The sequence below is a fragment of the Tyto alba genome, unplaced genomic scaffold (genome assembly GCF_018691265.1).
Source record: "Tyto alba isolate M040663 unplaced genomic scaffold, T.alba_DEE_v4.0 Super-Scaffold_2, whole genome shotgun sequence".
In the NCBI taxonomy this organism is placed as follows: domain Eukaryota; kingdom Metazoa; phylum Chordata; class Aves; order Strigiformes; family Tytonidae; genus Tyto; species Tyto alba.
Window position 1 is genome coordinate 63004693 of NW_024881282.1, and position 22240 is coordinate 63026932.

Here is a 22240-nt window from a genome sequence, read left to right on the forward strand (position 1 = left end):
TAGAATACATTTTTACTATGATGTTGTTCTTTACATTGCATAAGAATAAATTAGTATTAAGAGAAGATATTCTGTAACGAAAGATGTTTTATAAGCAGTCACTAATCTTCTTTGCTTGACAGTACTTCATTTTACATTTCAGAAGAAAATCAGGATTCTTTCAACAGAGAATTCCGGATGAAGTGCTTTTGCAAGTCTGACAACTTTACCAAACAATACACTCAAAAAGTCGAAGGGTGGGTGAAGACAAGAAGTTGGCAGGTAGAGGCAACATTTTAAAAGTTAAGATTGTGGCTTTTAAATAGTTAACATACTAAGACAGCAAAGATAACAAACATGTTAGGAGAAACCTACCGCCACATACCCCATGTATGAAGATTACAGGCTTCAGAATCAGCAGAATATGAAATTTTTTGGCACTCTCTGTACATAATTTGGATTATATAAGAATTGTTCCTTCCAAAAGGTAGGTTGGAACTGACTAGAACCGAAAGTAGATGTTTTAGTATGCAGCACTTCATCCTTATTGTCTTCTTGCCTTCAGTTCTTTGCAGATGATGCTGCATGATTGACTGCTGCCGTCAAAGTCCTGCAACCTCCGTACCTCTGCTGGAGCAGGAGTAGTAGCCGACAAGACAGGTTTATTTCCTTCCTTTGGTTCCCTTTCTCTAAAATGTTCAACACTTGCTCTTTTTCACCCTATTTTTGTGCATTTCCATCCATGAATAAAAATTCTATATCACAAATAAACAATCCCACTTCTAGTCCTTGCAAGAGTATATCTGCTTCAAAGCACCTCAAGTTATGGGACAACTAGATCTTGTTGTAGCCAGTGAAGTAAACTACTGGCCTGCATTTTAAGATACATCTAAGATGCAACATGGGTATCTAGTTCCTAAAACACAGGTATATGTCAAATGAAAAACAAATGCAAGACTTTGAATTTGAATTACATAAGGAAAGATATATAGCTGACTATTCTTGGAGGGGATGGGGTGGAGAAAGAAGCTGAGAAAACTCCCAAGAATAGAAACAGAGTAGGAAGTCACAGAGCAAGCCTGGATAAGATCTGAATGCAACACGAAGGGAAACCTAAAAAGAGCTTTTACAGCAAATGTGGTAATAAAGGCCTTTAAAACTAACCCCCAAAATCCCCTCTAAATACGAAGTTTGTCATCTAAATAATTACAACATGGATAATATCCATGAAAAGCATACAATATGATGCAAAATTCATAAAACCTGTAAAAATATTATAGCTGCGAAGCCTAAAGAATGTTGTGCCACAGTAAGGAAGACCATGAACTTGAAGAGCAAGGAAACCAAGGGACAGCAAATTCTAAGGTATCGAGAAAAATCTTAATTAAGAAAGACATTTCTTACAGTGAGAACAACCACTAACTGTAACAACCTTCCCAGCAAAGTGGTGGAGTCCCTATCACTGGAGGTTTTCAGGATGCAATTGGACAGGATGCTAGATAATTTCACCTATGCTCCCTTTCCCACGAAAGGCTGGACCAGATGATCCTTCAAGGTCCCCTCCAACCTGGGCTGTTCTACGACTCTAAATGGGACCTCCACAGTAGGTGAAGAGCTACTGAGTCATTGTCTTGAATGTCTGTCATGGCCTAAAAGATCTTAAGTGTTATCAAAGGAGGAAGCTCAGTCTCAGGTTTGCCCTACAGCTGCATTGTTTTAATTTTTTTCCCGTCACAGCTTTCTTTCCAGCAATGCTGTAAGGATTTATCGTTCAACCTCTCTATAACAAACCTATTTGATTTCACTGCTAAGGTTCTCTAATGTACAAAGAGCAAATTGTGAGGTTTGCAAACACCAACTCCCCCAAAATACGGACACAAGTTGGTAAGCAAATCCCAAGACCCTAAGCTCTGATACGTATCTGGGAATCTCAGCAACTGGAGTTTGCCTCCTACCAACCTGCGGGAACGTGACGATTTTTACCAGTAGGTATCAGGATGCAGGGGGATGCTTCCCACAGAAAGGAGCAGGCAGCAGGGACATAGACCACCACAACTTTCTGGGCACTCGTCCTGTCCCACTGCCAGGAGCACCATCTGAGCAGAGCTCAGAGCTTGAGTCCACCTTTTTCCTAGGAAACAGAGTGTATTACATCCTCCAGATTAAACAAGTAGGCACCAAATACATCTCTCATCAACTTGTCCTCTGAACAGATGCAACAGGTCAAATGTCAATCACCTGTCTTGAATAAGAATGAAAACGTAATTTATTTTTTTCTGCATTGTTTAGCTCAGTCTTTGGGGCCAGCGCAGGACAGAAGAAGTGCGCTGTGCTAACCCCTATGCCTCGTTGTCTCCTCGCCAGTCTTCAGGATGGATTTAGCACAGAAACTGACTTCTCTCAAGCCATTTTGACAGCCCTGCAGGGAGACCTTGCAGGAAGGATTGCTGTGCTCTTCCTCTCAGTGCTACTCAAGGGCCAGGGGTCTGGCCCTACAGAGCCAATACAGCAAGAAATGACAGCAGCAGTAGAGCAAAACAACAAGGTACTTGATTGGTAGTTCTATCACGTCCAATTACATTAACTAGAACTCTATAGCTGTTTTTTGTTTGTTTATTTGTTTGATTTTAAATCATTTGTTTTTCTCTCATCAGGCAGATTGCTTGCCCACGGTAAGCTTCATGTAGCGGGACTAGACTCCTACTAAGACATGAGCTAGCTAGTTAGCAATAGGATATTTTGCTGTTCTGTATGCGATTGTAGTGCAAATTAACCTTTGATCAATGTGTAGAGACACTGGCACATGAAAAAGATGACTAATGTGGGTGAATTTTATAGCATGAGAAGATTTACTGGCTAGAAATTGGCCGTATTCAATTTAAAATGGCAAGTAAAGATGTGTGACTTCAGATAAGATGCATATAAATTCCAAGGTAACTCAGGTATCACCCCTATTTACTAAATCACTTCTTAATCTTGACATCCTTAAGCCTCACATCCTGAAATTTGTTCTGCATCTTCAGGATTATTTTTAGTCCTCCTTTAAGTTCCCTCCAAAATTTCCATATTCTTCCTGAAAAGACACACAAGCACTGCAAAACACTGAGTCACAAGGCAAGAAAGGTACCTATTTCTGTGTGATTATTCATTTCCCATTAAGTCCGAAGGTTACAGTAAAGCACCTACCAAGGTACTACACAGAAGGTTCCCATTAGTATCTACAATGACTACACAGTCCTCCTCTGAATCATCATGCTAATTTCAGCAAACTTCAGGAAAAAACCTAGTGTAAACATGGTATATCCAACAGATAGGTATATTAACTTACAAGAAAACTATTCATGTTTATCTGCCAAGATCTATCTTTTTGAACTACCCTATTAATACATATTAAATAAAGCAACATCCTTGGCAACATCCCCTAGCTGGCAAATCCCAAGGTGTGTTAAAAATTAACAGAAGCATTTCACAGACCTCCTCAACTAGTTACTCTTAAGACTCCTGGGTGGAAGTTATAAAGTCCTCTTGCATGAAACTGAATGTTGCACAATGCTTTAGCCTGCTACAGACCATTACCTTTTATTACCGAGTCCAAATAATATATGTGAGATGTTCCAAAACAAAGCATCCTTTAGATGTACCATTTTTGCTCTACACTTCACCACTCTGCATCTAGCAATGGCCTTATCAAACATTAGGTTTGGTTGTGCTTTATTTTGTTCCTGACATGAGCAAACTACTGTCCATTATCTGTATCCTCCACGGCTACAGGTATTTTAAATCTCTTCAACGTTCCTGAACTGGTCATGTTGTCCAACTTGTATATTCAATATTTTGACTTTTTTTCATTTTCATCCTTTCTTCATATATTGATTTTCAGTGCCACTGCAATTTCCATGTATCCATTTGACTGTAACCATTTCTTGTCCAATTACACTGTCCTTCATTTCCAGGCAACAGTCCTTTTAGTCCTGTATCTAGAACCGACAGCCTTGAAAAAATCTACAGATATTGGCAATATTTTGCTATACTGCATATGACAGCATTGTGTACAAATACTCATACAAGAAAGACATATTTGGATGAACTCTACAGCGTAACAAAATCCTTTGGCTAGAAGCTGGTTACATTCATACCACTAACCATGACCGACTTAGATGGGTCTTGAAAACTGTGATTTTCCAGTCAATGATCAGCTTTTCCTTGTCCATCATAACTGGGGTGAAGTACACTGTGCTGTTACAAAATGTGTAAGAAAATGCATTTTTAAATGTTACCAAAGAGTTACTACTGGACATATAATTCCTCTACCACACTTCCTTCAGTTTGAAGGATCAGTAAAAACTTTATTCCTCCCACACATTAGGAACAGGCCAGTAAGTTCAACTTACTCTCTAGCAAGATCAGGTGGGCCATAGCAGACCATATTTCGTTTAATGAATTAGAATTTTAATTTATAAATAATTAAATTCTTATTCTTCTGAAACTTTTCTGATTTTGAAACAGCTAAGGGCCACTCTGGCATAATACACCAGCCTTTTTACCTTTCCATCCTGAAGAACAAGGCCTAACCATCAATTTCAACATCATAGAAGACTCTACCCACTAACTTTGTTATACTAATCCTATATTATTTCTCAAGATGTACCCCTTACAATGGGTTTGTCCATTTTTAGAACGTGGAATGAGGCTATTTATTTTGTTCTCTGTTGCCCTTGTTCTTGTGTCATCGAGGAAATTGGCACCCATATTAATGAGATGAAGCCTACAGAAACCCAATTTTATTCAGCTTTATCCCAGTGCTCCTAAGAACCCAAACACTCTGCTTGGCTAACACCAGTATTTCTCATCTTCTTTCTACTTTGACCAAGGAACAGGAAGGACTTCTCAGAAAGGTCATCTGCCTCCTCTTTGTCTCCTTTTTAGGCCTCTGCAGTTTTTCACCTTCTGCAGAACAGAGTCTGTGACTGTCTCACTGTTGCTAGAACGGATCATTGTCAAAGCAACTTCTCCCGCTTATCTGCTTTCCCAGTCTGACTTTGCTCCTGGAAGAAAACAAAACTTCCCACTGTCTGTCCGACCCTTGAAGGTTCAACCATCCTCGATAGAATGAAGTCGCTGAGGAGGATGACTACCTTCTGCACCACGGCTGGCTGGAAGCCAGGAAGCATTCCAGAAAGTACCAACAGGTACTGCCTTGTTCCCTCACCACGCCCTTGGCATCTTCCCCTGGGTCACTGTTGGAAGCGGATACAGAATTTCACTGGTCTCAAACCCACATGGTTTGAGCTACAAAAATGTTTTCTTTCCTCTGTTACAGTTTTCCTCAAAATTTCTATTATGACTTCTTCCAGGCAGTCCTTGCAAGCTGTCATCTCAAATGCTCCCCTGTGTACCCGCAGTGTCACGCCACTGGAACTCTTCACATTTTCTTACTCTCATGGTAAGAAACTTCCAATCTATTTATCTTTGTGTGTCCTCCTGTTGACCCACGTTCCTTTCCCACGCCAAGCCCTCTACAGTATAAATCATTTCACACAACCCATCCCCTCAGTCCCTGCTGCTGGCGTCAAACTGAGCTTTCTGAAATCCCTTCCAGCACACCGCGGGGCACCCCAGGCAGGCCCGCCGGCACTCGCCCCCACCCCACCGCTCAGCCCCACCGCCCCCCAGCACCCATACCCACTAATCCGCATTGGGGATATCCGAAACCCGGCAAATTCTGTCTGCCCAAACTCCCAGCGACCTCCCTTAAGCGACTCATTTTGCTGTTAAAACGGAGATGGGAACCCCTGCTGCTCAATCCGAAGTCGCCCTGAGGTGCGCAGCAGGCCCTGCCGCCCTCCCCCGACTCCCTCCGCCGCGACACCCAGCTGAGGTCCCCGCCTCCCCCGAGCAAGCACCACAAGGCCCACCCCGCGCCCCACGGACACGGACACGGACACGGACACGGACACGGACACGGACACGGACACGGACACGGACACGGACACGGACACGGACACGGAACCCAACCGCCCGCCTACCGCTCCCCTCCCCCGCCCCGCTAACCGGCCCACAGCGGGACACCCCCCCCACCGCCACAGCTGCGCGCATGCGCGGAGGCGCCACCTCCCCAGCGAGCGGGGGGGGGGGGGCCCGCCCTTCCTGCCCGGGAGGGAGGAGACGGGGGCGGCGGCGGCGGCCGGAGCTAGACGGGAAGATGGCGGACCTGGAGGAGCAGCTGTCCGACGAGGAGAAGGTAGGGGCGGGTGGGGTGCTGTGCCGAGCGGGGCCGCCGTTTTGCCCCCCCGGCCCGCGGAGCCAGGAGCCTGTGAGGGGAGCTCGGCTCGCGCCCTGCGGCTTGTATTTTTACCGCGGCCGGGCCTGTCAGTCAGGGGCGCGGGAGGAGGGTCGGCGGGGGGGGGGGGGGGGCTGGCACGGCCGCCGCGCCGGCCCCGGCGCATCTCCCGCCGCGCCTTGTACGGTGCGGGCCTGGCCGGGGGCGGGGCCCGGGGCCCGGTGGAGGCGGCGGCCGCTGCTCCTCCGCCGGCTCCCCGCCTCCGGGGTGGCGGGCACGGCCGCTGCCAGCCGCCGCCCCCGCCTGGCGTGCGGTGGGGGGGGAACGGCGAGCGGTAGGGAGAGGCAGAAAAGACGCGGAGGGACTCTCCCTTCCCTTTCCTTCCTTCCTTCCTTCATTCTCTCCTTCCTTCCTTCCTTCCTTCCCCCACGGCCGCTTCCCTTTTCCGAGGCCTCTTGGCCGTGCCAGCCGGGTGCTCCGGGGCAGCGGCTCTGCCCTCCCCGCGGAGGGGCTCTGCACCGCGGCCCGGGCCGCAGAGCAGGGCCGGCCGTGGCCACTGCCTCCCCTTTCACCCCCGCGGGAGGAGATGAATGCGGGAGAGGAGGTGGGGGTGGGGATGAGGAAGGCTCTTTTACTTCCTATTAGGAGACAGTAATTGGGGAAGTGTAAGGTCAAGGAGCCGAGGGTCTGTGTTAGCGAGGTGTAACCTCTTTTTATAGCAGTTGGAAACTTCTTAGATTTAGGACCAATTTTTCCAGAAAAATCTCCTAAGGAGCAAGGTGTCTTGTAAGACCTCGGTTATCAGTGCTCCTTGTCTTCCTCTGTTGGATCCAGCTTCATGGCAGCTGCCTGTTGCAGAGCTAGGGTGTGGTGTTTTGTGTACATGGTGCTGGTGCACTGCTCGTGTCTTTATGTAATGCGTGGTATTGTTCCTTTTAGACTTAAAAAATGTAGGTTTTCATAGCTGTGAAAGCTGTGAGATGACTTAAATGTGGGAGACATCAATAAATGATGTTTCAAACTTCTTTGAAGTTAGAAGAAAGATACCCAAAATGTCTAAGTGGTTACAATAAGGCAGATTTTCTGCATGTTTGAGGTTGAGGACCACGTTTCAGAACTAGCAATGCACTGGTATGCCAAGAGATGCCTAGCACTGGGATCTCACTGTCTTTTTCCCAAGAGGCTTTAAGACTGTCCCCTCCTCTAATTAATTCACATGCAAATGCCACCTCTCTGTTGGTGCAAGTAGTAATGTAATCAAGAATTATATGTGGTAATCCATGATTCTTTTAGCCCCTGATAGAAAATACAAGTAACTCAAATCCAGTACATTGTTCCTGGAGGTTATGCTTGAAAATACTTAGGCTACAAGTTGTCGTGGCATCACTGACTGGTTGAGGTTAGAAGGGACCTCCTGAGGTCATTTTGTCCAACCCCTCTGCCCAGGCAGGGTCATCTAGGGCAGGCTGCCTGGGAGTATGTGCAGACAGCTTTTCAAAATCTCTAAGGATGGAGACTGCAGAACCTCCCTGGGCAACCTGTGCCAGTGCTTGGTCACCCTTAAAATGAATAAGTGTTTCCTTATGCTCAGACAGAGCCTTCTGTGTTTCATTTTGTGCCCATTGCCTCTTGACCTGTCAAATAATAAAAGGTACAATTACAGTTTTATCTTGGCTCTGTATGATCTGGGAAGTGCTGCCTGTGCTTTTCTGACTGATGGAGTTAAGTTCTGAACTTTCTTCTATCTATTAATTCAAGTTTTTCTTTTATCCCAAAATGGATGCAGACCTTCTAGAGACTCGTCCTGCCTTAGTGTAAGTGAATAGAATCAGCACTTTTCCATTGTAAATTTAAATTGATTCCTTTATCTTCGTCAGTCTGATATAAAATTGATTGCCCTATATTAGTGGAATTTTCCAAGCCTGGCAGTATATTTTATTGGCTAATAAAGCAAAGATGGGTAACGCTGCAAACTCTTGGAAAAACAGGCATATATCTGTGCAGATCTTGTGATGCCCTAAGATTTAAATTCTGATACATTTAAGTTGTGCTATCAGTTTGCAGTAAAAATGTTATCTCAAACATTCAGTTTTACTGAGCTAAAAAAAAATAAGCTGCATAGCATTTGACAAGCACACCCTTCTCACCCATCCAGTTGTGACTGTAAATAAGTGCAGGAGTAAAGGCAAACAGACAAACATTTGTTTTCATGGGGAATAAATCACGTTGCTCCTTTATATAATCTTCTCTCATAGTATGGAACTGACAGTATTGGCTGATGCAGATGATGGTGGTATAGTCTTCTAGACAATTTCAATAGACACGTATGTGACTAGAACACTGGCCAAAACTGCTGAAATTCAAGGAGGGAAAAAGGTGAACAAAATAACAGAACTTCTTTGGACCAGGCTCCCAATAACGCTGAAAAAGCGTAAGTAGGAGATAAGAGATGTAGTGATATGGCAAATTCTGAAAGGTCTTCCATTCACGTCTTGCTTTGTATATAGTCGGATTTAAGTGTTGCAAATGTAGTAAGCAATTCCATTTGTAGCAGCATTACCTTCCTGTTGCTATCTAGTAGCCAGTGTGATGTCTGTATTTAGTTCTAATATAAATCAGGTTTAACATTTGCAGTGTTTACCATAATTGAGAATACAGAAAGGGCATGAACTGAAATAGTGGCAGAGAGTTACAATTCAGGTAAAGAAGCTCTAAAACCAAGGAAGGAGAAGAGCTAGTTGCCAGGAAGAACATGATTTCAATATGCTGGATTGTGTAACGGGTTTTGGACCCAGTCTGGTTCCCTAGATTCACATTTTAGCATGAGATTTTTGAAGCCTTGCTTATCTTTCAGTGATGATAGTGTGAGGATAAATTTGAAAAAGCTGCTTTTCTTTTTTTTTAATCTGAGAAGTATTTGTAGTAAATATGGTGTGTAAGATTTGTGTACATCCAAAGATCTGAAGTTGGGCTATTGCCAGTGAGTTACTGGCTTTAGCATCCACTACCAAGGACATTTCAGTGCTAAAAACAGCTTTTGTGAGACACAGTGTTTTGCAGTTGCTTTATTCATGTAGGTCACTGAAAGTTCAGAAGCTTTTAGATAGGTGGAGTAAGGTAAGTTTGTTTGCTTCAGTCTATAAATAAAAATGAGGTGTGAGAGGTGGAAATCTTGAAGCTCTGAACTCTTAAGGGAGATAGCAATGGGAAGTCATCACTTCTGTGCCCTTCCTATGGGTAATTCATCCTCACTTAATAGGTTTTGCATTCATAACTTGTTTATTTATCTAGCATATTTGAAGTAGTTTTGTTAAAAGTCTAGTAACCATTTTTTGCAATTTAATTTTGTTCTAGTTTCTGTTGAAATTGTTTTCCTACCTCTGGCTATGTCAAACTAATAAGCGTATATAAAAATGTTTTTAATGAGCATATTAGTGTGAATATAAAAGCTACAATTTATCTGCATGAATACAGGCAATGATTAATGGAAGGTACTGATTTTACTGTAAAAGTTGCATTTACTAATGTAAATATTCATTAACAAACAACAGTGCAAATGCAAAACAAGACTAAAACTATTTAAATCATAAAATAGTATTTTGCAGTCCATTTTAGGTGACTCGAAGGGATATTTTTACTGTAGATTTTTTTTTTTTTTCATGTGAATCCTGTTCTCTACAAAGCACAGGAGTTAGATAGCTGTGTTGATATCAAGATAAAGCCTGAGAAAATCAAGATGCCTTCAGGGAGGAAAGGGGAGAATCCTCATAGGAAAGGATAACACATATTTTTTTCTTTTTTTAATGCAGAATTAGCTCTTGCATTCCTTAAAATGCTGAGCATATAAATACGGGAATTGTCAAACATGATTTTTAAAAAAGGAACCACACCTCTTTCAGTAAGGTTATGCCTCAGTAGTTCTACTTGTTCAGGAAGGTGGGGTTTAACAGTAGGTCAGCTTGCTGTAATTAGAGCAAAACTTCTCTTCTGATGAGGAAGTAGTCCCATTTGTGAAAATGAGCCAGCATTGCTTCCAGGTATTTCCTGGTGCATTAGGTAACTTTGTAACTTCTTAAATTAGGTATTAAAAAACCTACAAACCTAAGTAATAAAGATGGGTGTCTTACACCAACAAAACTCCGCAGTGTAGTTTTTGTCAGATTGTTTAAGGAAAACTCGTTTCTTTAGTCAGTGCTTTGACATGAGAAGACTATGCCAGTAAAATGTATTCTCTTGTGTGTGTAACTTCATCTTTAAAACATAACACATTGACAGCAGATCGCTCTTGCACGTACAAGCCCACCGGTGTGGGAGGTTCAGGTGTTTCCTTAATGCAAATATAAATCTTTTTCCTGAAACTGTTTTGGAAGCATTAGCAGAATTTTTTAACAAAAAACTGTTACTTTTTAAAAATCTCTAAAGCAATACATGTGCTCCAAGTCATTTATTTTGGAAGGATCTCAAATTCTGTCTTTTAGAATTGCCCTGAATGAGCCTGAGACCATAGATGACTAGAATCAGAATATGTTGGAATAGAAGCAGGATTTGAATAGCCTTTTCTGGGTATAATTGCACTATAAGGTAAACGTAAGGTAAAGTTTTGCAAGTGTTCTTTCTTTGTAGTTCATTAGTGTATGCTTTGTTTTATATTTAAAAGTGAAACGTTGCTAACATGTCTAATTGGAGGACCTTGTGAGCTCTCTGGTTCTTATTTATATTTAAATTCTGAATGGAACTGGAAATGTAGCAGATTCCGATGAAAGGTTGAGAAACCTTTAATACTTAAATGTGAAATAACTCAGTTACAGTTTAAACATATCTTCTGTTTAATTTACTACATTATCAAAGCTGTGAAAGTTAACATTTTTCCACAAGTGCAATGTAACAGATGATGTGTGGAAGGGTTTTTACAAAGGTGAGGCTAAACTCAATGGTTACACTTTTAAAGAATTTCCTTAAAATATTATCACTAGAATGAGGAAGTTGGGAGTGCTTCTCAGACTGACTTGTAATTCTGAATATAGTAGTCCTTCCAAGATTAAGATTTTTATGTACATCCTGAGATATCATAATGTGTTGTCTTGAGTTAAGAATTATTTTTTTAAAAAAGTATCAATACCCTTGAGTTTGAAGGACAGATAAATTTTAATTATTTTGGGAAATTACAGGAGTGTTCAACACTGTCTGAAAAAGTTATCATATACCATATAACTGCAAATAATAACTTTATTTGTAGTCGTACAGGCTGGAAGAAACTTCTAGAGGTAACTTGCTTGGTCAAAACAGGCCAACTGAGGTCAAGTTGCTTAGGGACTTGCACTTTGGGTTTTGGCCATCTCCAAGCATAGAGGCTACACAAGCTCTGTGGGTGACATGTTGCAATGTGTGACCACACCCATGATCAGAAAATTTTCCTAATATTTAATTGTTGCAACTTGTGTCCAATGCTGCTTGTCCATTGCACCATTAAACATGGTGCACCTCCGTAGAAAGTTATTCTGCAAAGCAAAATTATCTGTGTTTTTGACAAGTTAAAAATAATTATCTGAAGCTTGAGGATGAATACAAATGAAACCTGTTACTCTAAATCTAAGATCAGTGATTACTAAAACTGTTGTTCGAGAATTCTTTTGCTATTAGCATCTTGAAGAAATTAGGTACTTTTTGTGGATTATGACTTTTACCACGTCACGGAGTATATATAATGCAGTGGCACCTCAGGACCATCAGAAGCTCCATTCTTGTTGCCTTTGTGCTCGCAGAACTCTTGCAGAAGCGTGCCACCCAGGCAACTTCATATTTTTAAGTAAATAAGAAAAACAAATCAAACCAAGAAATAGAGAAGAGTAATAGAACAAATTATTGGCAAATCCAGTAATGAAACTGGAGACTATAATTTGTGATATAACAGGTAAGGTTCTTTTGCCCACCAATGCAGTTGTCAACCTACAGTTCTGTTGTGAAATACCATCTTCACTTGATTTCAGTTTTGGCAGCCAAAGAGGAATAGGGTAAGGATTTTAGCCACGTTATTTAGCAAATCAGTGTATTTTTCTTAGGCAGCACTGTTCAAAAGCACGGTGTAAAGGAGTTTGAACTGCTCATGCAGAAATTAAAGCAGATTTCTCAGCATATGGAAATTACTTTTTTTATTCTTGGGTAAAAAGCTTCTGAAATGTAAAATGTTTCAAATACTTGACAGAAGGTATTAAAACTTTCAGACTAATAGGTAACTTTGAGAGAGACTTTTAAGACACTGGAATTGGGAGAGGGAGGTGTACAATTAAGGTGACACCTTATTCAATGACTTTTAATAGAGGCATTTTTCATAGAGCAAGCTCTGATATTGTTCCTTTTGTCTCCCTGCTGCTTTTGAATCCAGGCTTGATGTTCTTGGAGTATCTAATTATAAATAATGATCTTGGAATAGTAGGAAGTATCACTTTAAAAATTTAGGCTTTGTGGTGGAAGAATGCTTTGCAAATGTGAACCAAGTGCTTTTTAGGTTATAGTAGATACCACTCTGTAAAGACTGCTGCAACTGAGGAGCATGTGTTGGGCTAACAGAACATCTTGATTCTGTACGTGGGAGATGGTGCTATTGGTTTGTTTCTTCGTGAAGTCAGTCATTTCTTAAACCTTTGACTTCTCAAACAAAAGATAATGCTTTTGCTTTGCAGTAAATGTACAATTTTTACACTTTTTCGGTTTTCAATTAATGACTTTTGCAAGGAAGTTCTGACATTTTTTTAATGCTTATTATCTGTTATCTATCTCATCCATAAGCAAAGTATGCAATTGCTCAGTTTCTACAGGTATTATGGGTAAGATTTGCACATAAATTTACATCAGACCAATGACTGCATTAGACCTTTGTCAAATCGTATGACAGATTTAGCAGAGGGAGTGCTAGCCTCTAGCATGCTTCTCAAAACAATATTTTGTTTCTTGGGTTGATTACATATGTTGGGGCTTGACCCTACAGTGAAATAGGAAGTACCAAAGAACGATACAGTTTGAGATACTGATATTCTAAAGCACTTTTAAAGCACCCAATATATAGCCCTCTGAGAGTGGAACTTCATGCTACTTTATTGGACATACCTCCTATTCATCTGTTTTGGTTTTGTGTGGTGTTTTTTGGTTTTTGTTTTTTGTGGTTTTTTTTCCCCTTTGCTTTTTTTCTCAGAAAGCTATTTGGACGTTGTTGAAAGCAGCTTTTGTCTAAGTTGTGAACCTGAGATGTTCTTAATTCAGCCCCCTCCCCCTGGTTGCTAATATTGTGAGCTTTCCTGAATGTACCTGGAAAAAGGACTACTACATTAAAGATAAAAACTTGCAGTAAAGATGCTGAAGGAAGAATGTTCTGTATGACAAATTTGGGACATGTAGAGCTATCAGTAATTTTAGAATCACTTTTGCATGTATATGGTTTTCTCATCTTATTTGGTTTCCAGCCAACTACTGAGAAGACATAGGTTTTCAGAGAAATACAGATATGAGGAAAAATAATGTAACTTATTCTACTGTCTGTATTATAACTACAAGGAATTTTTTTCAGTCTAGAGCATTTAGTAATTGATGGTGATAGCTGAAGCTAAAGTTTCAGGTTGATCTTGATCTTTTAATGCCTATAAACAAAACATACTTGTTTCACTAATTTGAGACTGGTACAGTTCTTTTAATATGTTTCTGAATTAAAATATGGGAAATGCATTACATAAAAAGGTGCTCAATTAGATATAGTCAGAAGTAATAAAAGTAACTGCAAAATGACATCTGAGAGATTTGTCTTCTCTATTTTTTTTTCTATTTAGACCTATACGTTACCCAAGTAACATATTGCTTTCATATTCCTCTTTGCAATCTGTACCTGATACAGTGACTTTCAGAAGTCCTGTTTTGGGTTTGTTTTTGTAATCCTTCATCTTAATATGCTGTGATGTGTAAAGTAATTTTAAGATGGAGACTTTTATTTATATTTAGATAGGCTGCTGCTGAAAGGCCCTACAGTTAAGCAATCAGCACCTTTCAAAATCATTATTTTTGTGCAAATAGATCTCATTATCCAAGTCAGTTCTTCAGGTAGAAAGAATGCAGCTAGAATACCTCACACTGTGTAAGAGTTACTTTTTGCACTACTATTAAGTGCTGGTACTGTTACATATTCTTAAATACTCATGTATTAAAAATAATTGAGGAGAACAGACATTCTACAGATGCAGTGCAGCTTCAGGCATTACTATGAAGGAAATGTCTGTTCAGTCAAAGCCATAGGCATGGAATGTGCCCCTCCTTTCCTGTGCGACAGAGCCACATTTTTGCAGTGTTTTCTTCCTCAGCTCTCCCAGAAGCAGAAGTGAATTGAATACTGCAGTGCATTTTTCAGTTGAGCTTGGTAGGAAAGCAGTTGCAACACAACTTTTTACATTCGTTCCGTCTTTACCAGACTCACTGCCTTTGCTCCTTGTTTGTTTGAGATGCAGCATGTTTCAGGATGCTTCTTCACAATTTGAAATTATACACATGGGTATGCATGAGGTTTCATGGGATGCTGAGAAGAGAGCTTCCTGCTGACATGGAGTAATCCCTTTCTCACATGCACATTCTCAGTGCTTGTCTGGCTGTTTGAAGGGTTATTCACCTCACTAAACTGTTAACAAACAGAAGCAATAATTTAAAGCTCTCTTGCTAAGTGAATTGGTCACTGTGTTCTTGACACCTTCTAAAGCTATTCTTTAGCTAGATCAATTTGCTTCTCTGGATGCCCACATAAATAGATGAGCACTGGTGATACAAAGGAGTTTGTGCAAATGGATCACAGGGCTTGTTTGGGAGGAGGCAGGAAGGTTAGTCCTTTTGGTGGCAGCAGAAGCATGGTGTATTAGGTTTATTAGGCCATTTAGGAAACACCCCCAGCTTTTTTTTTTTTTTATTTTAAAAGATGCATTGTAATTGCTGGTGTAACATCCTGGGAAGTATCTAACCTAAGAATTTAATGAGCAATTGGAGTCAATAATACCAAGTACCTACCTGTCCAAAGGAGAAGCCAGTTACATTTTTTTTTTTTACACACTGAAGTGTTTGTGAACTCACATATATGTTGATATTTGCAGTACTGACAGATCATCAGGCATTGCATCTTGAAAACGATCGAACCTGAGACTGTGTTTCTTGATGTGCTACATATGTCAATGCAGAATTAATTTTGACTGGTAGATGCCAGGGCAATTTTGTTGTTCATTAGAAAGTAAAGCTGCATATCAAAAAATAACAGCTCAGCTGAACTCAAAGCATGACTTTGAATCAAACTCAACTAGACAAGTCTTTTGTCCAGTATCACTCCAGACAGTACAAGCAGGATCCCTGAATTTTACTGTGAGTGTGAATTACAGGGGCTTGAGACGGCTGGAATGTACCTAGTTTGAATCAGCTTAAATATTAATATTTCTGTAACTATGGGCTAATTGTGAGAAACCCCCGTAGCTACTTGTAAGCAGAGTTGTTTGTCAAAACAAAGCCATTTGCTTAGCTGCGTGCAGACAGGCTCCCTGAGCCAACAAGGACTACGGCGGGAGGCGAGACTCTGCGAATAGGGCCCCCTGGACTCTTTCTGGTTCCTAGAGCAGAACCAAGGAGCTCCCTTCTCCCAAATGTGATCCCATCTACTTTTTTTTTTTGCCAAACATAGGTTCCAGTGAGCAGGAGATTTGTTTTGTTTCATATGGAAGCAAATGTGCTCTCAGGAATCTAGAATATAAATGCATGATATACAATTTCTTGCTCCTGCTGTAACACTTTCTGTAATCACTGATAACAGTAACTGCTGGAAGCTCTTTTTTTTTTTTTTTTTTTTTTTTTTTTTTTTCCTGTGATAGGCAGCACAGTTGTCTTTCAGTGGAAAAGTATTGTGGAGGTCTTCTGTTACTTTCCCTCCCCTCTCCAATTTCCATGCAGTTTTTAGGTTAGCAAGGGCTTTTAATATCTACTCGCTATTGCATTTTCGTTGCTCTGGAGCAGTAAACTTTAAGCTGGTAAGAGTGTAGAGGAAGGGTGGGTCTCCCTGCCACAAGGAGTTCACAGCTGAACTTGAAGTGATGTGTAGGACAGTAAGGGCAAAGTATGTAGTTTGACAGCATACTGTTTTTCATCATGTTTTTCCTGCACAGCGTAGCTGTCGATAGGAGTGAGCTGTCAAAGTGCCTGGCAAATACAGCTGTATATCAGTTAAGTTAAAAAGGGGAAAAGAAAAAGGAAAAGGGGGGGAGGGGGGAGAGAAAAAACAAACTCGAAGCTAATTTATGTTGTAATGTCTCTATTATTGCTAGATGCACCCTAGCTGATTATTAGGAATGAGCGTATTTTAGCGGCACTGACGGTGGCGTGGTGTGGCGGGAGCCCCTGCAGGTCTGCGAGCAGATATTCATGACCATATATAGGCGCAAATAGCACAGAAGGTCGGGCTTTTTCAGTTCCGATGTGCCAGGAACAGGAAGAGTGCATTGGGGGCATTTGAAGTTACTGCGTATAACTTCTTTAAAATAAAACAAACTTCAGAATGTCTCAGACTGGAAAGGGTAGAGAAGAAGTTCTCTAGGTATCTGATGGGTATCGTGCCTTGAGATAAATTAGATTGTGAAATAAAAACAGGAGTATGAAAATAAGGCAGATTTATTATAACTGACACCATTCTGTACATTGCTACCTCTGTGCTTGTGTAATCTGAAAATTGCAAATATTCTAGTAACTGTAGGCATTTGTTGATAGTACGGTTGTTTTTAATTTCTAGCAGAATGAAGAATTAGGCATTACTATGCCTGATACCCATACTCATCACATAAAACAAACCTGCCCATTTCTCTTTCACTAAGCTTCTCACTCTGAATTTTTACCTTAATTTAAATAGTTTACTCTATAAAATCAAAAAGCTTGTAACTGATGTGATGAGTAGCATGTGGCATCTCTTGAACTGAGAAAGTAAATCTCTCTAGCTTTCACTAACTGAAATCAGCCTTCCATTTAAGTGAGATTGACTGGTGTATATGTGAAAATCAGATAAAGAGGACACCTGCAGTGATGAATGCTTCTGAAACACTGAAAAGGGAAGGAGTTTTTTTGTTTGTTTGTTGGTTGGCTGGGGGTTTTGTTTGGGTTTTGTTTTTTTTTTTTTTGCTGGTGGTGTGGGTTGTTTTTTTTTTTGAACTTCCCCTTAGCTTCTCTAGGATTTGTCCAAATTAATGCTCAAACCTGCACAAAGTCATGTTTCATGAAGAGATTTTTAGATTGGTTTTGTGCATTCAAGGAATTTAATACAGTAAATGTGCAATTCCTTACACAGGATTGTGGTAGAAGCTGTTTGCAAGACCTGTTTTTTGTGAACCATTGATGGCCAGGTGTTCTGGATTAATGAACTCTATAGTTTCTTGTGGGCTGTGCTGTGGACATTTAACTGAAAAGTATATGTAAATCAAATCCTGAAACTATATCAATAAAACATAGTCTTAAACTTTAGATGGTGTTTTGGAAATAACTAAAGTAATAAGTGGAGAAACTTCAGGTGTTTTATCAGTCTTGGCTTTTGAGTTTTCTAAAGGAAAACTCAACTATAAGCTAATTTTTGGTTACCTGCTGATATGTGTATAAGGTTCTCGTACTGTGCCTGAAGGTGCAGTTCTCTTGAAAGACATTTTGTCATTTAGACTTCTAAAATATTATGTTGTTGCTGTTTTGACTTGTTCAAATCAGTTCTAATCCATTTTTTTTAAGTCTCAACCAGCACTGGTTTCAACTGTAATGCCTCTGTTTAAGAAAACATATCAATCAGTTTTCGGCAAAAAAAAAATCCTGTCTCAACTGGACTATATTGCAGTTTTTTTGCCTGTCACTTCATATCACAAGTAATGTGCCTCTTGCTATACGTGCATTTTCAATTTTTTTCTTTCATTTGCCCATAAATACCACATATGATGTGGACTGTCCCTTTGTTTAAATTGTTCTTCCTCTAGTGATAGCTGAGCTAGTGGCTTTTTACTGCCAAAAGGCAGAGATCTTCATCTCAAGGCTCATGAAAGTGTATTCTTTTATCCTTCAGTAGCAGTCTGGATTTGGAAAACAGAAGCCTCCTTTAGAGCATTTATTTCTGGAAAAACTCAGTACAATAAAGAAGCTGAAAGTGCTTTTCAGTTCTTAGGTGTTAAGTGAGACTACTGGATTTAATTCTTTTCTATGGGCTTCTTGTATGTGTGAGTTGAGGAAATACAGCTTTTTCAGATACTCATTTCCATAGATAAGTTAATTTGGTTTAACTACTGAAGAAAAGTGGATTAGTTTTAAATGAGCTTCACAAGGGCAGGTTAGCAAAATGCAGAATGTCTTAGCTGACAGACTCTTAACTACTGGAGGTACATCAGTGTTTTTGCTTCTGTAAGCATGAGTACACTGTACCTGGTGAGATGGTCATTGTGAATTTGCATGATTGTGTTTATCTGTCCTATAGAAAGTGGCCTTATGCTGAATTATCATGCTGAAAAAAATTCTCACTGAGGAATTGAATTTACTAGTAAAATACTAAGTAAATGTAGTGTTTACGTTGGTCTGTCCTAAGGAAACATTGTTACTGTTGAATACTTCTAAGTGGATATTGCTAATACTATAGCTAATCTGACTGATAAGAGTAGTTCTTACTGATAGCGGAAAAAGAAGCAAAACCAGTTTTACATTACCAAAAGAGCTGAAAGAGAGGTATTGTTCCAGTTTTAGTACAGACTTAATATCTCATCTTACAGATATTACCAGTTTAAAGCACATGGTCATTTAGAATGCAGTTTGGGTACACAAGTCTTGCTTAATTTTGCTTGTTTAGTTGCTGCCCAGCCCAAAACTGATCCATCTTTTATTTCAGGACTCAAAATGTCTCTAGATCTTGTTTTTCTGCTTGCCCAGAGCTAAGCAGGCCTTGGCAGGGATAAGCAGTCATGTTCACATCCTGAAGTTGAGGAACCAAGCATCAGTGGCCCTTCATCTAACTTTGAGCTGTGAGTCAGCCTGATAGTCATGCTGAAAGAACAACTAAATACCTGCTCTTAAGTGTGAGTCCTAAATTCCAGTCTGATCCCAAGCTGTTAATTGGTCATTTGATAAAATGTACTGGTAATAGAGCCTTGGAGCCTATCTTGCCCTTCTGCTTCATGAGTTCTTTAATAGTACTGTAGTTTAGCTATATTTCACTTCCTTTACGTTTCTTTGGATTGAGCACTGAGCTGTGTACAGAGTGCCCTGACTTCAGCAGGAGAGGTATGGAGTACATCTTCACTGGGGAAAGTGTGCAGATTGGTGGTTGGAGTAATCTAGCTAATGCAGATGAGTTTACTTTCCTTTGGGTCAAGGTAGACAATCCCAAGTCATGTTTTCTTCTTATCTGGGCAAGTGCTTTAATAAGATGCCGTAGAAGAAGATGCTCTTGCCTCTCTGTGTCTCTTTTGAGAGGAGTAAACCCTGTGGCATTTATCTCAATATCATGCAAATTTATGTTCACATGGAAAGAGGAGTTCTGATTTAGCTATTTGAGGCTGCAGATAAAGGCTGTCTGCAATCCAGAATGTAGCATTCCGTTTAGGAAGTTGGGAAGTGACAGCCTTTCCATTTCCATTAGTCAGCTCTGAGTGGCGGTGTGCTGACTGTTAGGGAGCTGAAGCCTGCCTGGGCTAGTCATTTGGGATCTCACAGGGGACTGAACATTGCTAATGAGGCAGCTAAGCACTCTCTCAGGGCGCTCTACCTCTCTCCTGGAGACCATTCTCTGAAACTTGGTCCCTGTCAAGAACCAGGGGCCTGAGCACAGGTTGCATTGCAACACTGGACTGTAAAAGCTATCTACAAAGCAGGTCAAGACCTCTAGCACGCTCAGACAGTTCTCTTGTAGTTTGAATGTATATAAAAGTGTAAATGTAAAGCATTCTTTGGTTATTTTTAGGTATTTGTTAATGGAGCATGTGCTTTTCAAACACCTTGATTTCAAACAGGAAGCTCAGAGTGCAGACACTGAGTCTCCCAGCTCTTTATTCCTCAGAAATGTAACTGAAGGTGTTCGAATGAGAACTGTGGTTCAGGTAGTATCCCATATTTGAATAGTGTCATCGTATCAAGGATGCAAGAGAGCTTTCAATGTCTCCTGAACTTAGATAACTGTAAAATGTGAAGGATAGGAACTTTTGTCGGGTTAAATTAGGAAACCAACGTTTACTTATTTTTATAATGGGTGCCCTTAACAGTTTAAGAGGGAAAGAAGAATGAATGAAAGCAAGTCTGCTGAGTGACATTCTGCAAGTAAAGTAATAGTTGAAAAAATTTAAGGTTGCTTCACATCAAAAAAGAAAAAACATTTTTATGTTCCTTTTGCAAGCACATGTGTCTGCAGCTGTGCAACGAACCAGATCAGGGAACTGGTTTGAAAAAAAAAAAAAAAAAAAAAAAGTAAAATAACCTTCCTAATTTTGCTCACTTTGGAGTTACACAAGTGCTTGTGCCAGCAGAAGGAGGGAGAAAGCCAGGGCAGGTGCCTGTACTTTTAGTGGAAGTACTATCTTATGCTGTATTTTGTCTGCAAGAAGTTGTGGCTGAAGGCTTGCTCAAGGACTTGCATTAAAGTTCTCAAGGTGTTTTTTTTTTAAACTTCATTTGCTGATGCTGTGGTAGTAAGAGGCCTTACAGGTAGATGCAGTTGAAATTACATGCTTTAGTGTCTACACAGGTGTTTTTAAGCCTATGTAATCTATTGATTACTGACTAGCTGTGGGCCTTCTGGAAAGTTTAGAACCGTAAGACATGTAGTAAAAGTAGAGCAAGGGCTTTGAAGATCAAATGTATCTTCATCATGGGTTTTGGGTCTCTTGGAATGTGTGATTCCCAGGCAACCATGGACTGAAAGTTGAAATAGATTGCGACTATATTATTGACCTTATTTGTTATATTAATCTTCGTTTGCCAGTAATACAAACATGAGTGACTCAATTTCTCTATCCACTTCCATCATGTGTAATCTCCTCTATTCTGTTTGCAGATGTGGAATGTTATATTATGTGTTTCATACTTAAACAGAGTAGTTTAAGTAATGTGAACAAATACATGGAACAGTAGAAGTTGTACAGTTTCATGTCATTAAAGCTATACAGTGCATCACTGGTTTGAATGGGAATGAATACAAGTATATACAACCACATAATTGTTTTTGTATTTAAGGTGCGTATAGCAGCAAAATTCATAATTCATGCTCCTCCTGGGGAATTCAATGAGGTTTTCAATGGTGAGTATCTGCCTTGTCCTTTTATTTAAGGCATCTATATCCAAAATTGTATTGCTGATTACTCTCCTGAATTTTATGTAGCTTATATTTTATCAGCTCTCTTGCTGTAAGAGCAGGTTTTGTAGATTGGCATAATAAGCTTTGCAGTCACAAGACAGCTTGGAGTTTAAATGCAAAAGGAGGAAAGTACCACTTTTCTTTGTGATGTGAGAATGAGCTTTCTTTCTGTTTTTAATCAGTCATGAATTAACAGTTGCTACGGTTTTAGTTTAGAAGACACAGGTACCCTTTTATTTTTTTCAGTCTTCTGATAAACAATTACCTTTTTCAACAGAAATTAAACTAGCTGAAATTAAAATGGTGTGGTGGGTTTTGTGGTTTGTTTTTGTTTTGTTTTTTTAAGAAGCAATGTAATTTAAAATACTGAACCTTGACTATAGAAACGACTACTGCTAAATGCCAGTTGTGGAAAGAATATTAATCTTCTCCGAACATTTTAACCCGTAATTTCTGGGAACACTTAGTTTTTCTGAGTATATTGGTAAACTCAAAGGAAACTTGAAATTAGTTTTTCAGCTATTTTGCCTGAACTTTGCCTAAGATCTTATTTTTCTTTAAAAATTGTTGTTTGTCATGCATCAAAATACATGGGCATACGTATCAGATAGGAAGGCATGTGT

The 22240-nt window shown here is 40.1% G+C and overlaps 1 protein-coding gene across 1 annotated transcript in view; it reads left to right on the forward strand.

The window, feature by feature from the left end:
• The first annotated feature begins 6090 nt into the window (after positions 1 to 6090).
• Positions 6091 to 22240, forward strand: part of CAPZA2 (capping actin protein of muscle Z-line subunit alpha 2) — a 33855-nt gene continuing 17705 nt past the window's right edge. Inside the window, exons 1-2 of the mRNA XM_032998760.2 lie at positions 6091 to 6220; positions 21497 to 21560. Coding sequence (XP_032854651.2) covers positions 6182 to 6220; positions 21497 to 21560 — 103 coding nt within the window. The 5' untranslated portion in view covers positions 6091 to 6181. The remainder of the gene's footprint in view (positions 6221 to 21496; positions 21561 to 22240) is intronic.